The 24,673-nt window shown below is 45.6% G+C and overlaps 1 protein-coding gene across 1 annotated transcript in view; it reads right to left on the bottom strand.

Annotated features, from left to right (window-relative positions):
- Positions 1 to 23,701: 23,701 nt before the first annotated feature.
- Positions 23,702 to 24,673, bottom strand: part of KIF18A (kinesin family member 18A) — a 28,859-nt gene continuing 27,887 nt past the window's right edge. The window contains exon 17 of the mRNA XM_064163849.1: positions 23,702 to 24,605. Within this exon, the coding sequence (XP_064019919.1) occupies positions 24,463 to 24,605 (143 nt within the window). The 3' untranslated portion in view covers positions 23,702 to 24,462. The remainder of the gene's footprint in view (positions 24,606 to 24,673) is intronic.

Genomic DNA, 24,673 nt, shown 5'->3' with positions numbered 1-24,673 from the left:
GGAAAGAATGGCTAGTTAGAGTTTTACCTTCCTAAAAAAGAAGGAGAAGGTGGCCTTTAATCTAATCTGTAACCCCTCCTTTTGTTGTACTTTTTTGAATAGGTCCATATATTATTTAATGGGTTTTGTGGAGATACATTTACATGAGTTATAGATCACATTACAGCTGATGACTGCCCAACACACAGGTATGTTATGAAAGGTCATCAGTTACAAGGGAAAATGCATAATGCATGCTTGCTGAGTACATCTGCAAGTTTTCTGTGCTCATCCAGAGCAGCTACTTGGGCAACACCGAGCAGTGAAACTTTGAGCATGAGCGACCTACGAACATTATTTAACATTGTGGCCTTACTTGGAGGACTGTTGACTTGGAGGTTGCCTTCTGCACAGGCAGGGTTAGGCACAGAATGCCTCTGGGCTCTCCTCAAGAAGATGCAGTGAAATCAAAACCTAAGGTACCTTGAGGCTACATCTTTAAAAGACCACTAGGGAAATGCACAAATTATCTCCTTAGTTGTATTTAAAATTCCCTGGCTCCTATAGCTTTTGGATTTTCTTAAGTTACAAAGAATAAAACAACCATTTTGCATGTAAATAAGGGTGAGGGTGCAAGCCCATGACTTCTGCTGTCTCATTGCAATTCTGTTCTGCAGCAATTTTGTCATACTCTGACCACAAGAAGCTCAAAGATGGTGAACAGGTTGCAGCTTGTTTCTGTACTCTCTTTAGCTCAGTTAAAAGCAAAACCCAGCTGCCTATGCCCATGCGCTCCCCCCGCTTCTTGCTGCTGCCAGCACTCACAAACATCTTCCAGTCAGATTTATTATTTCAAGAAACTCTTGAAACATATGAAGATAGTCTTTGGGGGCTACAGCTCCTCTTCTTTTAGCTGGGAAGGAGCTCCACGCACCAAGAAGCACAGCGATATGCGAGTAAACACGTGTTCCATCACTCATTAGATCATAGCTGTGCATGAAACTGTGCAAGAACGAAACCTGATTGTGCCAAGTCTCTATTTTGGAGAGTCCTGGGTGAGAATAAGTATTGAATAAGCTTCTTTCAGTTCTCTTAGTCAACACACTTGTGCAGCTCTTCACAAAGCTGAGTCCTGAGAGCACAAGTCAGGTCAAGCAGGGCTGAGCTTGTGGGGAGAAGGTGAGGTTATAAGGCAAAACCAGCCTGAGTGCCTGTGCTCATCTTACCTGTGAAATTCAGCAGCCCTGCAGGGTGCAATGCAAGTTGCTCTTTTTCCAGCCTCTGTAGGCTTCAATCCCATTAGGACTATGAAAGTCTACTTCATTATCCAGACATCTATTTCATTATGAATATCTGTCTAGACTTAAGAGAGATCAGAATACAGCGGTGCTCATGGTCCAAGACAGGCTGCGACGGCAGCGAGCGCAAAGCCGCACAGTGGCCTTAGCTAACCTTTGTTAGCTTCTGTCTGCGGAGAAAACCAAGTGAGCAGCAGAGCAGCTGAGGACACCTAATTGCTTGCACGAAGAAGCTTCCTTCTAGAGACCGAAATGAAGCTTTGACAGCATGCCTTTGATTAATTAAGCAAGAACAGAGATTTAAAGCTGTCTTCTCCAAGTAACAGGATGTTTTGAAATAAAAAAAAATAATTAAAGTCTAATTAAAGAATAAAGCAGATTCTGCTGCCATAATAAGTCACTTTCCTGTGAATTTCACCAGGATAAAAAAGCAGCAGCATGGGTTAATAGCTTAGCACATGCCTGAAGGCATTAACACCCTCTTGGAGCAGTATCTGTCAACAGCAGTAACATTGTTAGTGCCAGTGTACACGGCGCGGCTGTAGGAACAGTTGTGCAGTTTATCACCTCCATTCGTCCCAGAAGCCTCCTCCAACTGCTTGTGTTGTTTCTTTGTTTTACCACCCAGGCTTTTCAAAAAGTATGTGTTGAAAAAATAATAATAATAATTAAAAAAAATCAGTGCTGGTCTGGCAGTCTTTTATAATCTCTTTCTTCTCTACATTGTGGATAATATTTAACCAAGTAACAATGCATTGACTTTTTTTCCCCCCCTGTAAATTTCAGAAGCAGATGGACATTTTTCCAAGTCTGCTCTTAAATTTATACCTAAAGAGTTTCTGCCACTGATCTATTGCACATAATTGCAACTAGTACAATTTCATTCTCTGGTTGCTGCTTTTGATTACCGATTTCATTAACCTATTAAAGTGAATTTGTCGGGTGTTATGTTTTGGTGCTTATTTGTTACTTAATGTGATTGCCATAGAATCATAGAATCAAGCAGGTTGGAAGAGACCTCCAAGATCATCCAGCCCAACCTAGCACCCAGTCCTAGCCAGGCAACTAGACCATGGCACTAAGTGCCTCATCCAGGCTTTTCTTGAAGACCCCCAGGGACGGTGCCTCCACCACCTCCCTGGGCAGCCCATTCCAATGCCAATCACTCTCTCTGTGAAGAACTTCTTCCTAACATCCAGCCTATACTTCCCCCAGCACAACTTGACACTGTGTCCCCTTGTTAACTAAGAAATCATCTAATGTCTGATTTGCCATTGGAATGGGCTGCCCAGGGAGGTGGTGGAGTCACTGTCCCTGGAGGTGCTGAAGAAAAGACTGGATGAGGCACTTAGTGCCATGGTCTAGTTGACCAGCTAGGGCTGGGTGCTAGGTTGGACTGGATGAGCTTGCAGATCTCTTCCAACCTGGCTGATTCTAATATAGTGGGGAAAAAAAACCAAACCCAAACACTTTTAGAGATGATGATGAGACCAAAAAGATTATTTGTATGTGAGCCTATAGGGGCAGAGTCTCAGAGAAGCTGATTCTCTTTGTACAAGTGAAAAGCACCTAGAAAGTACATCCATTTATCTGCTCTAGGTGCCCCTTAGTAGCTAAACTACCTAAGAACTTCTTTCTGGCAAGATTTTTTTTGTAAGTTTGTTCATTGAAATTAACTGAAATATAAACTTAAGCCTCCCCCAAGGAGTTTAAATGAACATCTCCACTCTCAGTTTTACTTATTCAGTCCTTTATTCAGCAATGATTTTTGGCAGGGATGCATTACTCAGGTGCAACTTAATAGAAATTATTAGAAACAACATGAAGCTATGGGATAAAACAAACCAACCCACCCCACAACTATAGAAAAATTCCTTTCATTTCAAATTCCTTTTTTCTTTTCTCAACATCTCTGTGAATGGAAATTGGCAGATGCAAGTATCGTTCTGCACAATTCTTAGCACCTGCATTAAAGATGAAAAATCACAGTATCACAGTATCATCAGGGTTGGAAGAGACCTCACAGATCATCAAGTCCAACCCTTTACCACAGAGCTCAAGGCCAGACCATGGCACCAAGTGCCACGTCCAGTCCTGCCTTGAACAGCTCCAGGGACGGCGACTCCACCACCTCCCCGGGCAGCCCATTCCAGTGCCCAATGACTCTCTCAGGGAAGAACTTTCTCCTCACCTCCAGCCTAAATTTTCCCTGGCATAGCCTGAGGCTGTGTCCTCTTGTTCTGGTGCTGGCCACCTGAGAGAAGAGAGCAACCTCCTCCTGGCCACAACCACCCCTCAGGTAGTTGTAGACAGCAATAAGGTCTCCCCTGAGCCTCCTCTTCTCCAGGCTAACCAATCCCAGCTCCCTCAGCCTCTCCTCGTAGGGCTGTGCTCAAGGCCTCTCCCCAGCCTCGTTGCCCTTCTCTGGACACACTCAAGCATCTCAATGTCCCTCCTAAACTGGGGGGCCCAGAACTGAACACAGCACTCAAGGTGTGGTCTAACCAGTGCAGAGTACAGGGGCAGAATGACCTCCCTGCTCCTGCTGACCACACCATTCCTGATGCAGGCCAGGATGCCACTGGCTCTCTTGGCCACCTGGGCACACTGCTGGCTCATATTCAGGCAGGTATCAATCAGCACCCCCAGATCCCTCTCTGTCTGGCTGCTCTCCAGCCACTCCGACCCCAGCCTGTATCTCTGCATGGGGTTGCTGTGGTCAAAGTGCAGCACCCTGCACTTGGAGCTATTGAACGCCATCTGTCCAGGCGGTCAAGATCCTGCTGCATTAACTTTATCCACAACACAGCATTATCCACCCGAGATCATCTCTTTCTTCTGATGTTCAAGTCAGTTTTTGGGCATCTAATTGGCTGGATGACCTCAATGTAACAGTTCAAGACATTAACCTTCTATTTCTGCAGTAATGACTGTTTCAGCGTCTTCATTTCACTGCCAAATGAGCTGGGGTTTTGGGTTGTCTGTGGGCTTTTTTCCTTTGCTTTCTCTGTTTTGAGATTGATTATCAAACTCTGAATGCACTCTGTTGTTCTGCCTTTACCTATCTATATTTTAGAAGGCCCCCCTCGTTGTCTCAGTGGCATACATTTCATCATCTGGCTTTCCACCAGTAAACATAGCTTAACAACTCTCAACTTGCTGTGCAGTGCCCACCATTGTCTTGAACATGCTGTGCTTCCCACAGAGTTGTTTTCACCCACCTGGTCACCTTGCCCCAACTTTGTGCCAGACTGAGCTTCCAATAGCATCAGCTTCTGCAGCTTTGCTTCTTACCAGGGAGTGTAGTGGCCACATGGATCAATAACACCTACCATCTTCCATTCATTTTAACGTCTTTGAATATTTACTACTTAAATTTACACATTTATAGAAGACATTGAATAAGATTACAGAAATCTTGTAGCTTTGTTTCATCCACCACAAGATTTCTAATAGCCTTTGGATTTCATTTTGCATTGTAACAACTTTGATTTTGGTGCAGCTGTTAACTGGAGCTCTTATTTGGACAGCTCTTAAAGCTTTGATTAGTTTGAACAATTTTGAAAAGCTCTTTCTTTTTTTTTTCACTCCACAAACCAAATAAGTCTGTTTTTCAAATCACTAAATACCCAGGCTGGATGATTTAATTAGGATTCTCAGCTTCACAATAGCAACTAAAATGCATTTGCCTCGCTGTTCTCTGACCGACTTTGTTCTGCTGTGTGCTACAGAAAGTGTGGTCTGAGGTACCTGCAAGAAGTTAGGTTCAAAACATGTAGGGCTACTCTTAAGATTATGCTGACAGCATTCTCTCAGTGGGTCATAAAACAGATCATAGAACTATAGAATCAACCAGGTTGGAAGAGACCTCCAAGATCATCCAGTCCAACCTAGCACCCAGCCCTAGCCAGTCAACCAGACCATGGCACTAAGTGCCTCATCCAGTCTTTTCTTCAACACCTCCAGGGATGGTGACTCCACCACCTCCCAGGGCAGCCCATTCCAATGCCAATCACTCTCTCTGTCAACAACTTCCTCCTAACATCCAGCCTAGACTTCCCCTGACACAACTTGAGACTCTGCCCCCTTGTTCTGTTGCTGGTTGTCTGGCAGAAGAGACCAACCCCAACTGGTTACAATGTCCCTTCTGGTAGTTGTAGACAGCAATGAGTTCTGCCCTGAGCCTCCCTCTTCTGCAGGCTGCACACCCCCAGCTCCCTCAGCCTCTCCTCATAGGGTTTGTGTTCCAGGCCCCTCACCAGCTTTGTTGCCCTTCTCTGGACACCTTCCAGCACCTCAACATCTCTCCTGAATTGAGGAGCCCAGAACTGGACACAGCACTCAAGGTGTGGCCTGAGCAGGGCTGAGTACAGGGGCAGAATAACCTCCCTTGTCCTACTGGCCACACTGTTCCTGATCTAAGCCAAGGTGCCATTGGCCCTCTTGGCCACCTGGGCACACTGCTGCCTCATCTTCAGCCTACTATCCAGCAGCACCCCCAGATCCCTTTCCTCCTGGCTGCTCTCAGCCACTCAGTCCCCAGCCTGTAGTGCTGCTTGGGGTTGTTGTGGCCAAAGTGCAGAACCCTGCACTTGGCCTTGTTCAGTCTCATCCCATTGGCCTCTGCCCACCTATCCAGCCTGTCCAGGTCCCTCTACAGGAGTCTCCTACCTTCCAACAGCTCCACAGCTGCTCCTAGCTTGGTGTCATCTGCAAACTCACTGATGCTGGACTCCACAACATGCATTAACAGCAGCGACTAATTTTTATACTAATACAACATCAGCTCAAAATCACATTTTTAAGGCTGCTGGTACAACATGAATGTGTCTGAATGTCCACTCCCTACAGTGCAGTTGCCTTTACTCTGCAGCTCCACACTCTTCTCTGCACACTGAGTGCCTTTGGGTGGGCAGCATTCATCAAAAAGACAACTACTGTGAAAAAAAAATCTTTCAATACCTTTCTTGTGCACTACATAATCTTATGCCTTATTGGCTGAGCATTACCTAAAGCCCACAACAAATACAGAATTACTGATTCCCTGATGGGATTTTGTATGGTGCTTTCACTACAGCATGTGAATTCTTTGATGCTCTCAACACCCTTTTGAAGTAAAATGATATTTTTATCACTATTTTACACAAGGGGAATGGAATGTTAGAGATAAAAGCCAAAGTGTTCAGAAGTGTCAGCTAATTTTGTTTACCAGTTTTGAAGGTCTAAGGGCTTGAGTTTTCCAAAAGCTAAGGCTTTTTAAAATGCATTTTAAATGTTCACAGTAAAGAGTGTGATTACATCACTTGCAGTTTTCAATGCAAAGTGTTGCACTCGTTCAACATTTTCCAAGATCAAGCCTCAGCTGTCTCAGACAATTAAGAGTCATGAAAACATTGTTTTGAATGATTTGGCCCTTGCCTTAAAGGAAACATGAAGTTTAGATGAAAATCTTACTTTATTCAGGCCAGAAAGGGAAAAATAAAGTTGTTTTTTCTCCCCACCCTTTGTGTCACTCAAGATCACTTCCACCTCAGAAAAGAAATGAGGTTTTCTGTAGAGATCTGTCCTCTTAACTGAATGACTCCAGACCATGACTAACTCAGCTCTCACATCTAACCTTTTTTGTGCACAGGTTGAAATAAAAAACCAACAAGTAACATTTGTCTAAAGACTATGTAAGATGCCCATGTGTAAATGGCAAGAGCTACAATGGCACAAATTATCAGCATGGAGCATTCTGCTCACCCCTGAAAAGTGACAGATTAGGGACAGAGGACATGATACCAGCACAGCCTTAACACTACAATACTTCTGCTCTTGTTTGGTCATTCTGAAAGAAGCAGACATCAGTGCTAGAGAGATGCTGTGAGACAGAATTAGATTCAGTTGCTAACAACTGATTTCTCTTTATTTATTTAAGCACACAATTTCTTACAAACTCAGCAAAGCCTTTGACACTGTCTGCCACAAGAAGCTCCTGGCCAAGCTGGCAGCTCATGGTTTGGACAGATTCACTCTGTGCTGGATCAAGAACTGGCTGGATGGCAGAGCTCAGAGAGTGGTGGTGAATGGTGCCACATCCAGTTGGCAGCTGGCACTAGTGGTGTGCCCCAAGGATCAGTGCTGGGCCCAGTCCTGTTCAATATCTTTATTGATGATCTGGACGAGGGCATTGAGTCCAGCATCAGTGAGTTTGCAGATGACACCAAGCTAGGAGCAGCTGTGGAGCTGCTGGAAGGTAGGAGAGCCCTGCAGAGGGACCTGGCCAGGCTGGATGGGTGGGCAGAGGCCAAGGGGATGAGATTTAACAAGGCCAAGTGCAGGGTTCTGCACTTTGGCCACAACAACCCCAAGCAGCACTATAGGCTGGGGACTGAGTGGCTGGAGAGCAGTCAGGAGGAAAGGGACCTGGGGGTACTGATAGATAGTAGGCTGATGATGAGGCAGCAGTGTGCCCAGGTGGCCAAGAGAGCCAATGGCATCCTGGCCTGCATCAGGAGCAGTGTGGCCAGTAGGACAAGGGAGGTTATTCTGCCCCTGTACTCAGCACTGGTCAGGTCACACCTTGACTGCTGTGTCCAGTTCTGGGCTCCTCAATTCAGGAGAGATGTTGAGATGCTGGAAGGTGTTGAGAGAAGGGCAACAAAGCTGGGGAGTGGCCTGGAGCACAAATCCTATGAGGAGAGGCTGAGGGAGCTGGGCCTGTTTAGCCTGGAGAAGAGGAGGCTCAGGGGTGATCTTATTACTGTCTACAACTACCTGAAGGGACATTGTAGCCAGGTGGGGTTGGCCTCTTCTCTCAGGCAACCAGCAATAGAACAAGGGGACACAGTCTCAAGTTGTGCCAGGGTAGGTATAGGCTGGATGTTAGGAAGAAGTTCTTCACAGGGAGAGTGATTGGCATTGGAATGGGCTGCCCAGGGAGGTGGTGGAGGCACCGTCCCTGGAGGTGTTGAAGCAAAGCCTGGATGAGGCACTTAGTGCCATGGTCTGGTTGACTGGCTAGGGCTGGGTGCTAGGTTGGACTGGATGATCTTGGAGGTCTCTTCCAACCTGGTTGATTCTATGATTCTATGATCTGGATGTTCAGTGAGTCTGGTTCTTACCATCAGAACAGAAGAAGTGGGGAATCTGAGATCCAGTGCTGTTCAACTGCAGCTCTGAACCACCTTTACAACAACCGTTTCTTTTGTCCAGCTGTTTACGTACCCAGAGTTTATTTTCCTATGATCACTGTACTCAGAGTGCAAAGCAGCAGTTCTAGGTTACAGCAGAAGATAGGCATATGTCCCGGGTTGGGGGAGGTGCCCCCCGGGGAGAAGTCGACTCAGCACACCACAAAACCCATCCTTTTTTGAAAGTCAGGGAAAGATCAAATTGTATTTTCTTATAGTATAAGTATAACAATGTAAAGAGAGATAATAACTAGAGAAGGAAGGAAGGGAAAAAACCCAATACAATAACCTTAAGGGAGATGGGGGAGGGGTCGAGCGGTGGCGAAGCAGCAGAAGCAGCAGCAGCCAAAACAGCAGCCAGGGAAGATAGGCGAAGCTGCAGCAGCAGAAGCCAGTGGGAGAAGGGGGAGAACAAGCTGTGCTTCTGGACATGAAGTTCTTGATGCTCCAATGAAATTATAGTAATTTATCTATTGTTGCCATTATGTGGCCTATCCCTGGAGTGTTCATCTCTCCCCTATGTCTGAGCTAGAGGATCAGCTCAAACGGCCACAGCATACGGCTGAAGATGTTTTCTTTTTTTCCACAGTTATCTTAATATGAAAAATGAGAAAGAGGAAATTGCCTCAAATTGTGCCAAGAGAGGTATGAATTTGATATTAGGAAGAAGTTCTTTACTGAAGGGGTTATCAGACATTGGAATGGCTTGCCCAAGGCAACGGTGGAGTCCTTATCCCTGGAGATACTAAAGAGTTGTGCAGGCATAGTGCTTGGGGATATGGTTTAGTCAAGCACCTGTCAGTGCCAGGCTAATGATAGGACTCAATGATCTAAAAGGGCTTTTCCAATCTAGGAAATTCTGTGATTCTGTGAACCAGCAAGAAAGAATAAGGTTCATGAATCTAAACAGTCACTATGACTGAATTGTCTTTAAAAGGATTTGCAGGCAAATACAAGACCCAGTAGAAGTGATTTTTTCTGAGAAAGGAGAAAAAGTACTGTTGTGGAGGGCCTGTAGGCCCAAAAGCAGGCTTATTTCTGCCTGCTCTGCCTGGACATGTCTCTCTGCCTGCACCAGGGTGCGGTGGTTTGGCTGTTACCTGCCCCCCCACACTTTAGAAGGTACCCCAGCTAACCCAGTCGGGCTCTGGGAATAGAAATGCAGCTATTTATTTACAGCTGGCACAATATACAAGCAGATATTTACAGTCTATACAGTTATAGACAGAAATAGACAAATGAAAAGTAATACAGAAGCACAACTCCCCTCCCAGAAACCTGAGTCCCCAGGAGGGGCTCTCAACCACCCCTGCACCTTCCCCCTGCCCCTCTCAACCTTACCCCAGTCCTTAAGGAAGAATAATTAATATTTACAAATTTACAGCACCCCAACCACTATGAAATCCAGGGTTCATTTGCAAGATTATGAAAATAGCTTTGGGATATATATATATTTACAGGGATTGATTATGAAATGAAAATGTCAAATTATCAACAATTATTGACAGAGAGAAATATTTCTTAGGCTTTTAATGCCTCTTAACAACTCTAGTGTTTGCCCAGCAAGGGCTGAAACTGTGTGTACTCTTTAGATAGAGACAACTTATATTACAAAGGAATTAAAGCTTACTTATGTGTGCTGTTCTTAAGTGTTAATCAGTAAGTTTGCAGATGACACCAAGCTAGGAGCAGCTGTGGATCTGTTGGAAGGTAGGAGAGCCCTGCAGAGGGACCTGGCCAGGCTGGATGGGTGGGCAGAGGCCAATGGGATGAGATTTAACAAGGCCAAGAGCAGGGTTCTGCACTTTGGCCACAACAACCCCAAGCAGCACTACAGGCTGGGGACTGAGTGGCTGGAGAGCAGCCAGGAGGAAAGGGACCTGGGGGTACTGATAGATAGTAAGCTGAAGATGAGGCAGCAGTGTGCCCAGGTGGCCAAGAGAGCCAATGGCATCCTGGCCTGCATCAGGAACAGTGTGGCCAGTAGGACAAGGGAGGTTATTCTTCCCCTGTACTCAGCACTGCTCAGGCCACACCTTGAGTGCTGTGTCCAGTTTTGGGCCCCTCAATTCAAGAAGGATGTTGAGGTGCTGGAAGGTGTCCAGAGAAGGGCAACAAAGCTGGTGAGGGGCCTGGGGCACAAATCCTATGAGGAGAGGTTGAGGGAACTGGGCCTGTTTAGCCTGCAGAAGAGGAGGCTCAGGGGTGATCTTATTACTGTCTACAACTACCTGAAGGGGCATTGTAGCCAGGTGGGGGGTGGCCTCTTCTCCCAGGTATCCAGCAATAGAACAAGGGGACACAGTCTCAAGTTGTGCCAGGGTAGGTATAGGCTGGATGTTAGGAAGAAGTTCTTCACAGAGAGAGTGATTGGCATTGGAATGGGCTGCCCAGGGAGGTGGTGGAGGCACCGTCCCTGGGGGTCTTCAAGAAAAGCCTGGATGAGGCACTTAGTGCCATGGTCTGGTTGACTGGCTAGGGCTGGGTGCTAGGTTGGACTGGATGATCTTGGAGGTCTCTTCCAACCTGGTTGATTCTATGATTCTATGATTCTATGATTCTATGATTCTATGATTCTATGATTCTATGATTCACCTTTCTGGGAGTCTGCCTCAGCGTGTGCCCAGTCTCTGGGGACTTGATGGAGCTGGAGATGTGTCCCGGCTTGCAAGGGGAATTGATAAGGGTTTTCCCAGCCTCTGGGGTAAATTGAGTTTTCTCTAACCTTCACTCCTGGGGTGATCTCTGCCTCGGTGCTGCTTCTCTTCTGGATGCTGTGTGTCCAGGGCTGATCAGCTGGCAGGTTTTCCCGGGTGCAGGAGAAGGATTTGCCCGTGTAGCCTCTGACATGGACTGGCAGCCAGCAGGCTGCATTTGCAGGTTTGCAGACCATCTGGCAAGGGGTCTGCTGGCTCTGGGTCTTTCCAGAGTTACAGGATAGCTGGCAGGCAATATCTATGCCGTGCTGCAGGGAGATTTAACTGCGTATGAATCAAGATAGCTCTAGGCTTAGGCAGGGAGTTCTCGGCTCCCCGAATATGGATGGTGCAGGCATGAATGTGCTCTGCTTCTCAGAGGGCTTGCAGATAGCTTGGCTGTGCCTTGAGATCAATGAACAAGGTCTAAACCTCTGTAATGCTTGCGAGTGAGTGAGGCCTGATCCTGTGTCTAGGCCAATGAAGCAAGGTCAGGGCAGCAGGGTGCTGCTGTGGATCAGAGCTGAGTCTAAAATGCTATAAGCTTCTGAACTGGTAAACAGTCTGAATCGTCTGATCGGACTGAACAGGACTGAACGTCTGACCACGTGGTGCTGCTGTGCATCCCTCTTTATAGGCTCTGGGCCAAGATTCGTGGCTTGTTGGACATCTAACATGACCAATCAGGTTGGCCATAGGCCAAACCTTGCCCCAGTAGGCAACAGAGATAAGCCTGGACCCTCCCAATAGGGGATTACCTGCCCGGACCTCAGGGGTACACGGGCTGGGCGTGTGTGTGTTATGCAACTTGTTTGCTTCCTCGTGGGTCCTGGCAGAGGAGCATGTCTGGGCATGTAGAGGCATAGAAAAGCCTCAGTTTTGGGACTGCTTCCCCTCCACCACAAGCACTCAAGGTGTGGCCTGAGCAGTGCTGAGTACAGGGGCAGAATAACCTCCCTTGTCCTACTGGCCACACTGTTCCTGATGCAGGCCAGGATGCCATTGGCTCTCTTGGCCACCTGGGCACACTGCTGCCTCATCTTCAGCCTACTATGCAGCAGCACCCCCAGGTGCCTTTCCTCCTGTCTGCTCTCAGCCACTCTGTCCCCAGCCTGTAGCACTGCTTGGGGTTGTTGTGGCCAAAGTGTAGAACTCTGCACTTGGCCTTGTTCAATCTCATCCCATTGGCCTCTGCCCACCCATCCAGCCTGTCCAGGTCCCTCTGCAGGGCTCTCCTACCTTCCAACAGCTCCACAGCTGCTCCTAGCTTGGTGTCATCTGCAAACTTACTGATGCTGGACTCAATGCCCTCGTCCAGATCATCAATAAAGATATTGAGCAGGATCAAATCTGAATGTGTTCCAGGCTACTAGTTTCCAAGACAAAGCTTTCCCAGTTGTTCTGCGCACAGGAGTTCATTTGTTAAGAAAACACTTTGTAACAATGCGTTTTATCATACACAGTAGATATGTCAGGGAGTTTCCATAGACACTGATTTATAGATGCAAGAATTGTGACAGCAGTACAGCTCTTAAAGCTTTCCAGTGGAGTCTTCAGTGCTTTAAACTACTTAACTGTGTATTTCGTTCTTTGCTTCTTAATGTCTAGGTGAGGCTCAGACTAAATATCTTGCAGCAATCACACAATCTCCCTGTATCCTTCAAAGTGTCCAACATCCACATTCACTTTTCATTTCCTCCAACATGTTTGCATGAGAGAGGAGTGTCAGAGAATGTTAGGATGGCTAAGAAATACATGATTTAAAGGTCAACACGAGGGAAGAACTCTGTGACATAGACAAAAAGGCAAAAAGGCAAAGCCAGACTATGTAAGAAGATTCATATATACAAAAATCATTATTTCCAAGTCTTGTATCAATATTGGGATAATTGAGGATTCTGTTTGGGAGATTTGTGTTTTTTTCCTTAATTTTAAAGGTGTTTGGGGGTTGAGTTTTGTTTTAATGCTCTTTTTTTTCCCCAAAATTGGAAATACTAATTTACATAAAATCATTAGAGTGCTCAGATTAAAGACTCGCTCACTTGGTGCTCACTGTGGACCTATGGGGCTAGGGTAGAGTTACACATCAGATTTCAGCTCTCAGAGAGATGCCAGAATCTAGGTGTCTTGGTTTCCAGAGACTCAGATAGAATCAGAGAATCAACCAGGTTGGAAGAGAGCTCCAAGATCAGCCAGTCCAACCTAGCACCCAGCCCTAGTCAGTCAACCAGACCATGGCACTAAGTGCCTCAGCCAGGCTTTTCTTGAACACCTCCAGGGACGGTGACTCCACCACCTCCCTGGGCAGCCCATTCCAATGCCAATCACTCTCTCTGCCAACAACTTCCTCCTAACATCCAGCCTAGACCTTCCCCGGCACAACTTGAGACTGTGTCCCCTTGTTCTGTTGCTGGGTGCCTGGGAGAAGAGACCAACCCCACCTGGCTACACTGTCCCCTCAGGTAGTTGTAGACAGCAATGAGGTCTGCCCTGAGCCTCCTCTTCTGCAGGCTGCACACCCCCAGCTCCCTCAGCCTCTCCTCATAGGGTTTGTGTTCCAGGCCCCTCACCAGCTTTGTTGCCCTTCTCTGGACACTTTCCAGCACCTCAACATCTCTCTTGAATTGAGGGGCCCAGAACTGGACACAGCACTCAAGGTGTGGCCTGAGCAGTGCTGAGTACAGGGGAAGAATAACCTCCCTCATCCTACTGGCCACACTGCTCCTGATGCAGACCAGGATGCCATTGGCTCTCTTGGCCACCTGGGCACACTGCTGCCTCATCTTCAGCCTACCAATAACAGTTTTATAAAGTGCCCTTCCCTCTTCCCCTTCTTTCCCAAAAGAAAGGGATTAGATGGAGAGAGAGAGGAATGTAAGCACACCCAAATAAATGGATCTCACTTGATTTGGAAATTAGAAAGAAAAGTTTAACAATAACTTAAAAAGGTATCTGAGGTAGGGAAGTTACAAAGGTTAGGGAAGGAAAAATGGCAAATACAAAATGCATAAATACAACCCAATAGTGATGGCTTTGTGTGCCTCGTGTGCGATGGCCACGTGGTGAAACAAAGAGAACCCAGGAACAGATGGCAATGGTGGTGTGCAGGGAGCAGAATGATGCTGAGAGAGGGTGAAACAGGCAGTCCCCCTGCTTTTATGGGACAGGAAGGGAGAGTGAGCTAACCATCGCCTGGTGGTGTTCAGACCCACCCCTGGGGAGGGGGCAAGACCACCTGTGGTCAGGCTCAGGGTTACTCCCCCTGGAGGGTTAACCCTGTACACTAGGGTAAAAGATCAAAATCTTTAATCTGCTCTCCAGCAGTATGCAATTTTATAACTGTGCAGACTATCTGAAGATAGTCTGACAAGCTTCACACAGCAGCCAATATACAGAGTGCCAAACTTTAAGGTGCTCAAGGAACAAGACTTACTTGCCACGTGAGGCTTGGTCTCTTCTCCCAGGCGCCCGGTGACAGAACAAGAGGACACAGACTCAAACTGTGCCAGGGCAGGTTTAGGCTGGACATTAGGAAGAAGTTCTTCACAGAAAGAGTGACTGGCATCAGAATGGGCTGCCTGGAGAGGTGGAGGAGTCACCATCCCTGGAGGTGTTTAAAAGGAGGCTGGATGAAGCACTTAGTGCCACAGGTTAGTTAATCAGAAGGGTTAGGTGACAAGTTGGACTTGATGATCCTAGAGGTCTTTTCCCAGCTGGTTAATTCTGTGTGATTCTGTGAGTGTATCGCCAAAGAAATTCCAGGTGCTCTTCCTCTGTGGAATACAGAGAGTGCCAAGAGGCCAACCTTGCTGACACAAAGCACCTAAGACATTCAGGAAAAGCCTTAAATTTGCCATGCTGGGGTTAAGTCTAGTGAAACCAGACTCCTTAGTAGCACCCCTTAGCAGCTACTGAGGGAAATATCAAAGCAGACCAATGATGCTGAACTTATTGCCTCCCTCATCTGCTCGTGGCTGTGAAGAGTTGCTGATTCCCTGTGTGCTCAAATAGCTCCCTGTGGCCATCTCTTTCACAGGGTTGCCTAATCACTTTTGAACTCAGAGCTTCTGGCAGTCGTCACATTTCAAATCACAGAGCTCGCTGTCATAGAAATATGTTATGCAGGAAGGAACTTTCATGTGTTTTCAACCTGCCCTTTACTTCTTGTACAGTAAGAAACAGTGAATAATTGTTGTCTAGTCCCTTTTGCCATGACTCATTATTTCATATGCCTTTATCATAACTCCTCAATCACCTACTTTACAGGCTGAAGTGTCCCAGTCTATTTAATCGTTCCTTGTATTCAAGCTGTTCAGTACTTTAATCCCTCCTCTCATCTTTCTTTATCCCTTTTGTAGCTCTACTATATTTATTTGAAATGTGTAGGACAACACTAAGATGCAGACTTGCCAAGGATTCAGACAATGATTTGTTCTCTATTCATTTGCTTGCTGTTTTGACCAAAGAGCTGATGTTTTAATGGTATTTTTACAATAGCTGCAAGGTCTCTTTCCTGAGTCAGAACTCTATTTGAGAACCCACCGTCATGTATGTACAGTTTGGGTTGTTTTCCTTCTTGTGCATTAGTTTGCATTCATTGACATTCAGTTTCATCTGTTATTTTATTGCCCAGCCTAGTAGCTGAGATGCTCCTACAACTCTACAGAATTAGCTTTTGTCCCAACTGCCTGAAGAATTCAGCATCAATAGTTGCCAGTATACTTCAGAACTCCTTCTGGATAGAATCTGAATATATTAAACTCTACTTATCAAGCACATGAGGTTGTCTACTTCAGCCTCCTGCTCAAAGCAGAGTCAACATTGGCTACTGGAATGGGCTGCCTGGGGAGGTGGTGGAGTCGCTGTCCCTGGAGCTGTTCAAGGCAGGATTGGACGTGGCATTTGGTGCCATGGTCTAGCCTTGAGCTCTGTGGTAAAGGCTTGGACTTGATGACCTATGAGGTCTCTTCCAACCTTGGTGATACTGTGATACTGTGAAACTTTGGTGACTCAAGGTTTTGTCCAGTTCTTGTAATCTCCAAGTACTGAGATTCCACAGCAACTTGCTCCAGCAACAAATTATCCTCACTGTTAGAAACAGCTCTAGTTTGATTTAGGGCCACTCTTCCTTGTTCTTCCACAACACACCTCAGTTATCTTGCCTCTGACTCCTTAACAACTTCTGACGTATGCAAGGCTATACGGAGGCCTTCTCATCATCTTACTGTAATGCTTACTGAAATAACACTACAGGTATTCAGTTAAAAACAGTGCCAGCAACAAAAATAGGCTAAAACTCCAACCACACCCCCCAGATTATTCTAGTTAAACACTTTTAAAGCTTGATTTACTCCACTGTAGCATCTAATAGACGCTAGATTCAATCACTCCCTTGTAGAACTGAGATGCACAACAGTCATGCTACATAAAATCTTATGACCTAATATGTATAGCACAATTAAACTTAAAGCAACAGGGAAATCAGGAATCATTTTCCCAAGAGCACTACATAGCAGAGAAATAAAACGGGCCATTTACTCTTACACATCTACTAAGGCAGCTCTTGGAATTTCCTGCAGGGAGGACTGCACGTTTTACACTTCCAGTGGATGAATTCTCTAAGAATATTTACTTTCTCTGCTTGTTAGAACTAATTTTCCTTGTGCATGTTTACAGAAACACCTTTTCAATGAACAAAACTGAAGTGTGATTACTGAAGAGGCTGCACTGTTCTCAAGCTCAAGCACTTCACCCACAAACTTTTATTTTGGTGTGCAATCTCCATATTCCCTGTAACCTCTAGCAACCTACAGATGTGCAAGCTTAGAGAATCATGGAATGGTTTAGATTGGAAAGGACCTCAAAGCTCAGCCAGTTCCAACTCCCTGCCACAGGCAGAGACACCTCCCACTAGAACAGGTTGCTCAAGGCCTCATACACCCTGGCCTTGAACTCCCCCAGCAAGAGAGCAGCCACAACCTCCCTGGGCAACCTGTGCCAGTGTCTCACCACCCTCACTGGAAAGAACTCTTTCCTAACACCTAGTTTGAATCTCCCCTCTGCCAGGGAGATTACCCATTACTCCTCATCTTGTCATTACAGGACCTTTGTTTATCATCAGGATAACAAAGTCTACACAAGCCAATGGATTGGCTTTTAACACACCTAGGCACTTGGCACGAATGTACCAAAGCATAGCTGTACAGGCCCACGTGCATGGTTAAAAAGGAATGGTTGAAACCTTTGCTACTTGCATGGATTCCATCCTGAAACCCATGGCTTGCAAAATTGGTATGAGGATGTGATGAGCCCATTTTAAATGGCTCAATCTCTGCAGCCTCACTGACAAGACTGTTCTCATTCTTCTCTATCCAACTCTATCCCCACCAACAAGTATCCAACAGCCTTCCTAGCCTGTGCTTCAGAGAGCTCCTAGGAATTCACTTTCCTACAATGACAAAACCCCATAAAACAAGTCACAGTCCAAACTACACCCTACTGCCTTTAAATATTTCCTTAAGAACTTCCCAGTGGGACAAAAATCTTTAACATCCTTTTCGCACAACAATTTGCTTTGCAGAAAAACCTCTGCCCATTTGGTCAGGGAAAATGCAAACCTCCAGGCAGAAGTCTGCAATAAGGGTTTTTGTTTTCTGTTTTTTGAAGAGCTGATAATAATGAGTTGCCCTGAAAGCCTTGCCAGGAAGCAGGAAGAGGTTATTAGAGCTCACAACTTGTACTAACTGGGGTTCACCAAAACAAACACAGCAGCTAGATGTGAAAAGCAGGAGGTCTTGCTGATTGCAATCACTTCAAGAACAAAAAACCAACCATATTGGAGTATTGCTCCAGGGAGAACTAACAGCAGCTGAAGGGGACATAGAGAAGTCTGCAGAGAGGCTGTTTCCAAAGGCCTGCAGTGTCAGGACGAGGGGCAGTCATTTGAAATGAGAGAAGAGATTTAGACAGGATGTTAGAAACAAGACCTTCACCAAGAGGTAGTGAAACATTGGCTGGAACAGGTTGCCCAGGGAAGGGGTTTGAATCCCCATCCTTGGAGATATTCAAGGTCAGGCTCAACGGGCCCCTGAGCAACAGCTGAGGATGTCTCTGCTGACCGCAGAGGGGTTAGACTAGATGACCCTTGGAGGTCTCTTCCAACCTAAACCATTCCATGACATATTCCTGAAGACCATAGGAAAATGAACTCTTTCTGGCTAAAGTCTGGACAGCAAACCTCTAAGTGCACACCAGTGCTTTTAGGCATTGGGTGTTTCGTGACTGCTTCAGTTTGGTGGAAAGAGCAATGATAATTCCAATACTGAGCTATGTAATATTCCCTCCTTGAGCTATGTAAAGGCATTTCTAACACTAAACACAAAACCTGCCATCTGAAAGCCAGAACTGCTCATATCCAACTACACAGAGGGGTATTGTGACAACAACATACACACCTCCTTTATTTTTTAAGAGTCTTGATATCTGGACTGCAAAATATACTCAGAAATAGTCTAAATAGAAAAAAAAACTCTTACAAAGAATTGATGTTAGAAGGCATTTTTCTTCTTACCCTTCTCCAAGACACACTACATGTCACATGGTGGCAACTTATCTATCTACAGACCTCCAGAGTTTTATACTCTAGCACTTCAGCACATTAACGTTACAACTTCACAGTGTCACAGTATCACCAAGGTTGGAAGAGACCTCACAGATCATCAAGCCCAACCCTTTAGCACAGAGCTCAAGGCCAGACCATGGCACCAAGTGCCACGTCCAGTCCTGCCTTGAACAGCCCCAGGGACGGCGACTCCACCACCTCCCCGGGCAGCCCATTCCAGTGCCCAATGACTCTCTCAGGGAAGAACTTTCTCCTCACCTCCAGCCTAAATCTCCCCTGGCACAGCCTGAGGCTGTGTCCTCTCGTTCTGGTGCTGGCCACCTGAGAGAAGAGAGCAACCTCCTCCTGGCCACAACCTCCCCTCAGGTAGTTGTAGACAGCAATAAGGTCTCCCCTGAGCCTCCTCTTCTCCAGGCTAACCAATCCCAGCTCCCTCAGCCTCTCCTCGTAGGGCTGTGCTCAAGGCCTCTCAGCAGCCTCGTTGCCCTTCTCTGGACATGCTCAAGCATCTCAATGTCCTTCTTAAATTGAGGGCCCCAGAACTGGACACAGTTGCAACAGCTAAAACAAGTGTACGAGGAACTGCTTTCCAAAATGTTGCTATGCAGCACAAATCCACCAATGCTCTGTTAATTAGAGCCACAAACACCAGACCCAAACTTCTGACTCAGGTTATTTGCTTTAAATAAATTAGCACTCTGTATTAAATAAGAAATCAAGATAAGCCAAGAGCAGTGGCTTCCATTGCCATATATATGCCCAAACATACAGAAGTCGTCATGTGTCTCACACAGCAAGAGTGATTCACTTGGTAACTATGAAGTATTAGGTAACCAAGACGTCAGACTCCAGAATAGTTAAGGAGCACAACATTTTCTTCAAGTGACTTTATTTTAAAGCTACTGAGATATATATATTACACTTAAGATGAAATCGACCCACATAATCTGAATTCTTGATTCAGCCTGAGTCATGTTATGTTGTGCAATATTCCTTTCATCCCATCTGTCATGTTTTAAACACTGCATCATGGCACAGCAGAGGGAAATCAATGAAATGTACACCTCAGATAAACACTGTTATTTCAATTAGTAAAGGCAAATTAACAGGTGGAATAGAATAGAATAGAATAGAATAGAATAGAATAGAATAGAATAGAATAGAATAGAATAGAATAGAATAGAATCAATCAGGTTGGAAGAGAGCTCCAAGCTCATCCAGTCCAACCTAGCACCCAGCCCTAGCCAGTCAACCAGACCATGGCACTAAGTGCCTCATCCAGGCTTGGCTTCAACACCTCCAGGAACGGTGACTCCACCACCTCCCTGGGCAGCCCATTCCAATGCCAATCACTCTCTCTGCCAACAACTTCCTCCTAACATCCAGCCTAGACCTCCCCCAGCACAACTTAAGACTGTGTCCCCTTGTTCTGTTGCTGGTTGCCTGGCAGCAGAGCCCAACCCCACCTGGCTACAGCCTCCCTTCAGGTAGTTGTAGACAGCAATGAGCTCTGCCCTGAGCCTCCTCCAGGCTGCACACCCCCAGCTCCCTCAGCCTCTCCTCATAGGATTTGTGTTCCAGGCGCCTCCCCAGCTTTGTTGCCCTTCTCTGGACACCTTCCAGCACCTCAACATCTCTCTTGAATTGAGGAGCCCAGAACTGGACACAGCACTCAAGGTGTGGCCTGAGCAGTGTAACAGGCAATGTAGATCGGTGAGCACGTTAAATGAGTTAAATCAAACTTCCTCTGCTTTCCAAGCACTCATTCCTTCCCACAGGAGAAACTGGCAATCTGCCAAAAAACTTATTAGGCACTGAAAAGTTCACTGGCAGCACTTTATGTGGAATGTGCTCTGAAGCACCTTCTGCTTGTGAAATCCAGATATGTTTATAGTGGGTAACAAAAATGCACAAATAACAGAGCAGAAGATTCAGCAGAAATGTTAAAAACTTGCTTCAATCTGGATGCACTTAATTAATGCTGCTTACAAATGGTAAATATATACCTAGCTAACAAAGTTGTCATCAACACCTGTTTAGCAGACAGGCACAAGACTCACTTCTGATCCCAGTGTGTGCTAATTTTCTCAGCAGACTTTTTTAGCCTCTGGAAGCTTTGCAATTTGATTGAATTAGTTCTGCTCAGGGGTTTGGAAAACACATTAAGAGAAGATGAGAACTCATCAGTTCCATGTTTTGACTGAGTATCCAAATGTAACATACACAAGCTGATCTAAACACCTTCCAGAATTGTTAGGATCATCTATGTGTAAATCTTCTGTGCCACAGAAGCAATGCAGGTTGTAGCAATATTTATAAGCCAAGCTCAACACTCTCCTTGCAGGTGTGAAGCAGTATGAACAAAAGAAGCTCTCTGGGCACATTTTGCACTAAACACTCAGGGTCTGGAAAAAAAATCTCATAAATACAAAGTCTACAGACCCTGCAATTTCAGCTGTACCAGGTGCCAAAATCACAAGTTGTTGCAATTAATTCCAAACATCTTGCTTGTCTGGTGCTTGGAACTCTGTTCACATAAAACCTTTTCCCACAGCTCATGTTTTCTTGGCCTTCATTATGCCCTCAGCATGACTCCCCCCCGTCATAGATCATAGAATCAATCAGTTTGGAAGAGACCTCCAAGATCATCCAGCCCAACCTAGCACCCAGCCCTAGCCAATCAACCAGACCATGGCACCAAGTGCCTCATCCAGGCTTTGCTTGAACACCTCCAGGGATGGTGACTCCACCACCTCCCTGGGCAGCCCATTCCAATGCCAATCACTCTCTCTGACAACAACTTCCTCCTAACATCCTGCCTAGACCTACCCTGGCACAACTTGAGACTGTGTCCCCTTGTTCTGTTGTGGTTGCCTGGAAGAAGAGACGAACCCCCACCTGGCTACAGCTTCCCTTCAGGTAGTTGTAAACAGCAATGAGGTCCCCCCTGAGCCTCCTCTGCTGCAGGCTGCACACCCCCAGCTCCCTCAGCCTCTCCTCATAGGGTTTGTGTTCCAGGCCCCTCCCCAGCTTTGTTGCCCTTCTCTGGACATGTTCCAGCACCTCAACATCTCTCTTGAATTGAGGAGCCCAGAACTGGACACAGCACTCAAGTCACAACTACATCACCTATAGTCCCTTTAGAAAGCAGGTAGGGGATGTAATTTTACTTACCTCATTTTTATCTAGCAATACATATTTCTCAAGGAATCATTCCTTCCTCTTTGAACTTCACTGATGAAGTCAGCTTCTGCTGTGCTGTGCACTGCTCCTGCAAGTGGGCCTGAAAGCTCACACAAGCAGTTAATATCCTCTCCTTCAGAAGCCTTCTGAACAACACCCCTCCAATGTGTCAAGAATAAACATATCTCCCCAAGCTATCAAGTGTTAATGTAAGTGGGAAAAAGGTTTAGATTAGTTTGTCTAAATATCAAAACCCAGAGGAAAAAAATGCATAGAACTATAAACATTTGGAATACTGAAACAAATTTAGGAGTAAAATTGATAAAAGCTTTTAGCTCATGGGGTCCAGCTCCCTGCTATCACAAGAAAGCTTGTAGTGGAGTTACAACAACCTGTGAAGAAGCTCTTTTGAGCCCATTACTAGTGCTGAATGCTGCAAGATTCCTCTGTAGCATATTTCACGTTGCTTAAGTTACTGGGTTGCAACGTCCTTGCTTCAGAGAGTTGTTTCACAGCACCAGAATTTGTTATTAGACAACTTCTCATTCCTAGATTGAGGAAATTTTTTTTACCACACACTCATTTGCACAGACCAGACACCTCAGAAGAGCATTTCTAAGGCTCCACAGGCTGTCAAGGCTACAAAGCTATTAAGTATAACCACCTAGAAGAGGACACAGTATGAACTCCATGCGCTTATATTACCAAACTTGCTTCAGGTATTTTCCATAGCAGAAGAGTGTATTGGTTTAAGCTAAGCCCACTAGGAAGGATGAGGCAATCCACCCTGCAGTAGCTCAGAGCATATTTTCTTCACCATGATGTGGGTTGATGAAAAGCTCAGCAGGAGCCAGCAGTGCGCACATGCAGCCCAGACAGTCAACCCTGTCCTGGGCTACAGCAAGAGCAGCATGGACAGGCTACAAGAGCTGGGGCTGGAGAAGAGCAGGCTTTGAGGAGACCTTGGAGTGGCCTTCCAATATCTGAAGGGGGCTACAAGAAGGCTGGGGAGGGAACTATTGACAGGGTTGGAGGGGAACTAGCTAAAAGGTTTTGCAATGACCAGGATAAGGGGTAACAGCTTTAAACTGGAAGAGGGGAGATTTAAACTAGATGTTATGAAAGGGCTCTTAACAGGGAGGGTGGTGAAACTTTGGAACAGGTTGCCCAAGGATGTTGCAGATGTCCCCTCCTGGGAGGTGTTCAAGGCCAGGTTGGACAAGGCCTTGAGGGACCTGCTCTAATGGGACACCTGCCCAGGGCTGGGGATTGGAACTGGATGAGCTTTGAGGTCCCTTCCAATCTAAACCTTTCTATGACTCTATGACATTGTGCTCACTGTATAACAGGAAAAGGGTTGGCCAGGGTTTATGGGACTTGTAATACATTCTGTAGTTCATAAAGAGTTTTCTGGTCTGGGGTTTTTGCTGTGTCTTCCCCAGTTTTGGTCTGGGCTTTGTCCCAGTTTTGGTCTGGGCAGAGCAGCAGCAGCAATTCTTGCTGTTTCCTCTCCTGTGCAGAGTGGTACCTTTCCTCTTTTAAAATGTTTCCCTTTATGTAATCTCATTCTTGCAACAGAGCAATAAATTGTCCTTAACTCATATTTCAGCTTGCCTGACTCTTTCTCCTTGCCCACCCAGAGCAGATAAACACTTCTGCTGTAACTGGACTGCCAGGTTTTCCAGCTGCCAGCTGAGTTAGAACCAGGACAAAGAGGCAGAAGTAAGTTTTCCTCTGGTAGAAGGTCAATTCATATTATATTGCTTTTATTAAAACAAACACTTTATTTCAAGTAGTTAATGTTATTATGCTATTTACAATTGAGAAAGACAAAACCAGGAACATTTACAACCAAGAGACAAGCTAAGAATAGAGAAGCTAAAAAATTAGGTAAAACACTGTCACAAACACTTTAGTAAATATCTTCCTCTCTCCTGGTACTTATATTGGTAACATCTACCCATAACATACCTAAAGAATAAAAACTGGCATCCTAATGCTAAGCAGGAGGCAGTTTAGTACTGACACCTGTTTGTCTCTCATTTGGAAGCAAGTCCATCTTCACATTAGGAAGTTCCAGTGAAAATAAACAAATTCCCTCACATTTGTATCACAAAATTCTAAGGCTGACTGCAGGTAAGCACCTAGAAATTACAGCATGACTGGTCCCCCTTAAAACCACTTGTATTGTCAGAAGTATTCATCTGCTAGTCATAATCACAAGTGCTCAAAGATTATGGCAGAAGCTATGCTGTGCACTGCTCAAGTCCAAATTCCAGAAGACATTTTCATACCAGCAAAATAAATAGAGACATTCATAAGCTTTAGCAGGAGACTAAAATCAGCACAGTTTATTTCACAAAACTCTTGTATTTCCAAAAAGTGGTTCTTCCTGAATCAGTGCATTGCTGAGATCTTTGACACAAAAGAATTCACAAGAGGAAAATGGAAGCCTCCTTGTTCTCCTTTGCTACCCATCAATCTTGCTTGAAATATGGGTGAACTCAGAACTAAATTCTGCTTTTTTTCTTACAGACAGGAAGCAGAAGTTTTGATGTTCTTGGTTTAACACCCCATGCTGTGTTTCCTTCAGAAAGGCTAACTAAGTTTCCTGGGACATCCTGTTCTTGCTTCCAGCTCCTTGTTTTATTTCCTAGTGAAGAAAGAAATGTTATTACTAACAGGACACAGTCATTCAATAAACAAAAAGAACTGGCTTAC

The sequence above is a fragment of the Pogoniulus pusillus genome, chromosome 24, assembly GCF_015220805.1.
Source record: "Pogoniulus pusillus isolate bPogPus1 chromosome 24, bPogPus1.pri, whole genome shotgun sequence".
NCBI classification, from domain to species: domain Eukaryota; kingdom Metazoa; phylum Chordata; class Aves; order Piciformes; family Lybiidae; genus Pogoniulus; species Pogoniulus pusillus.
This window is presented reverse-complemented; position numbering and strand designations above follow the sequence as displayed.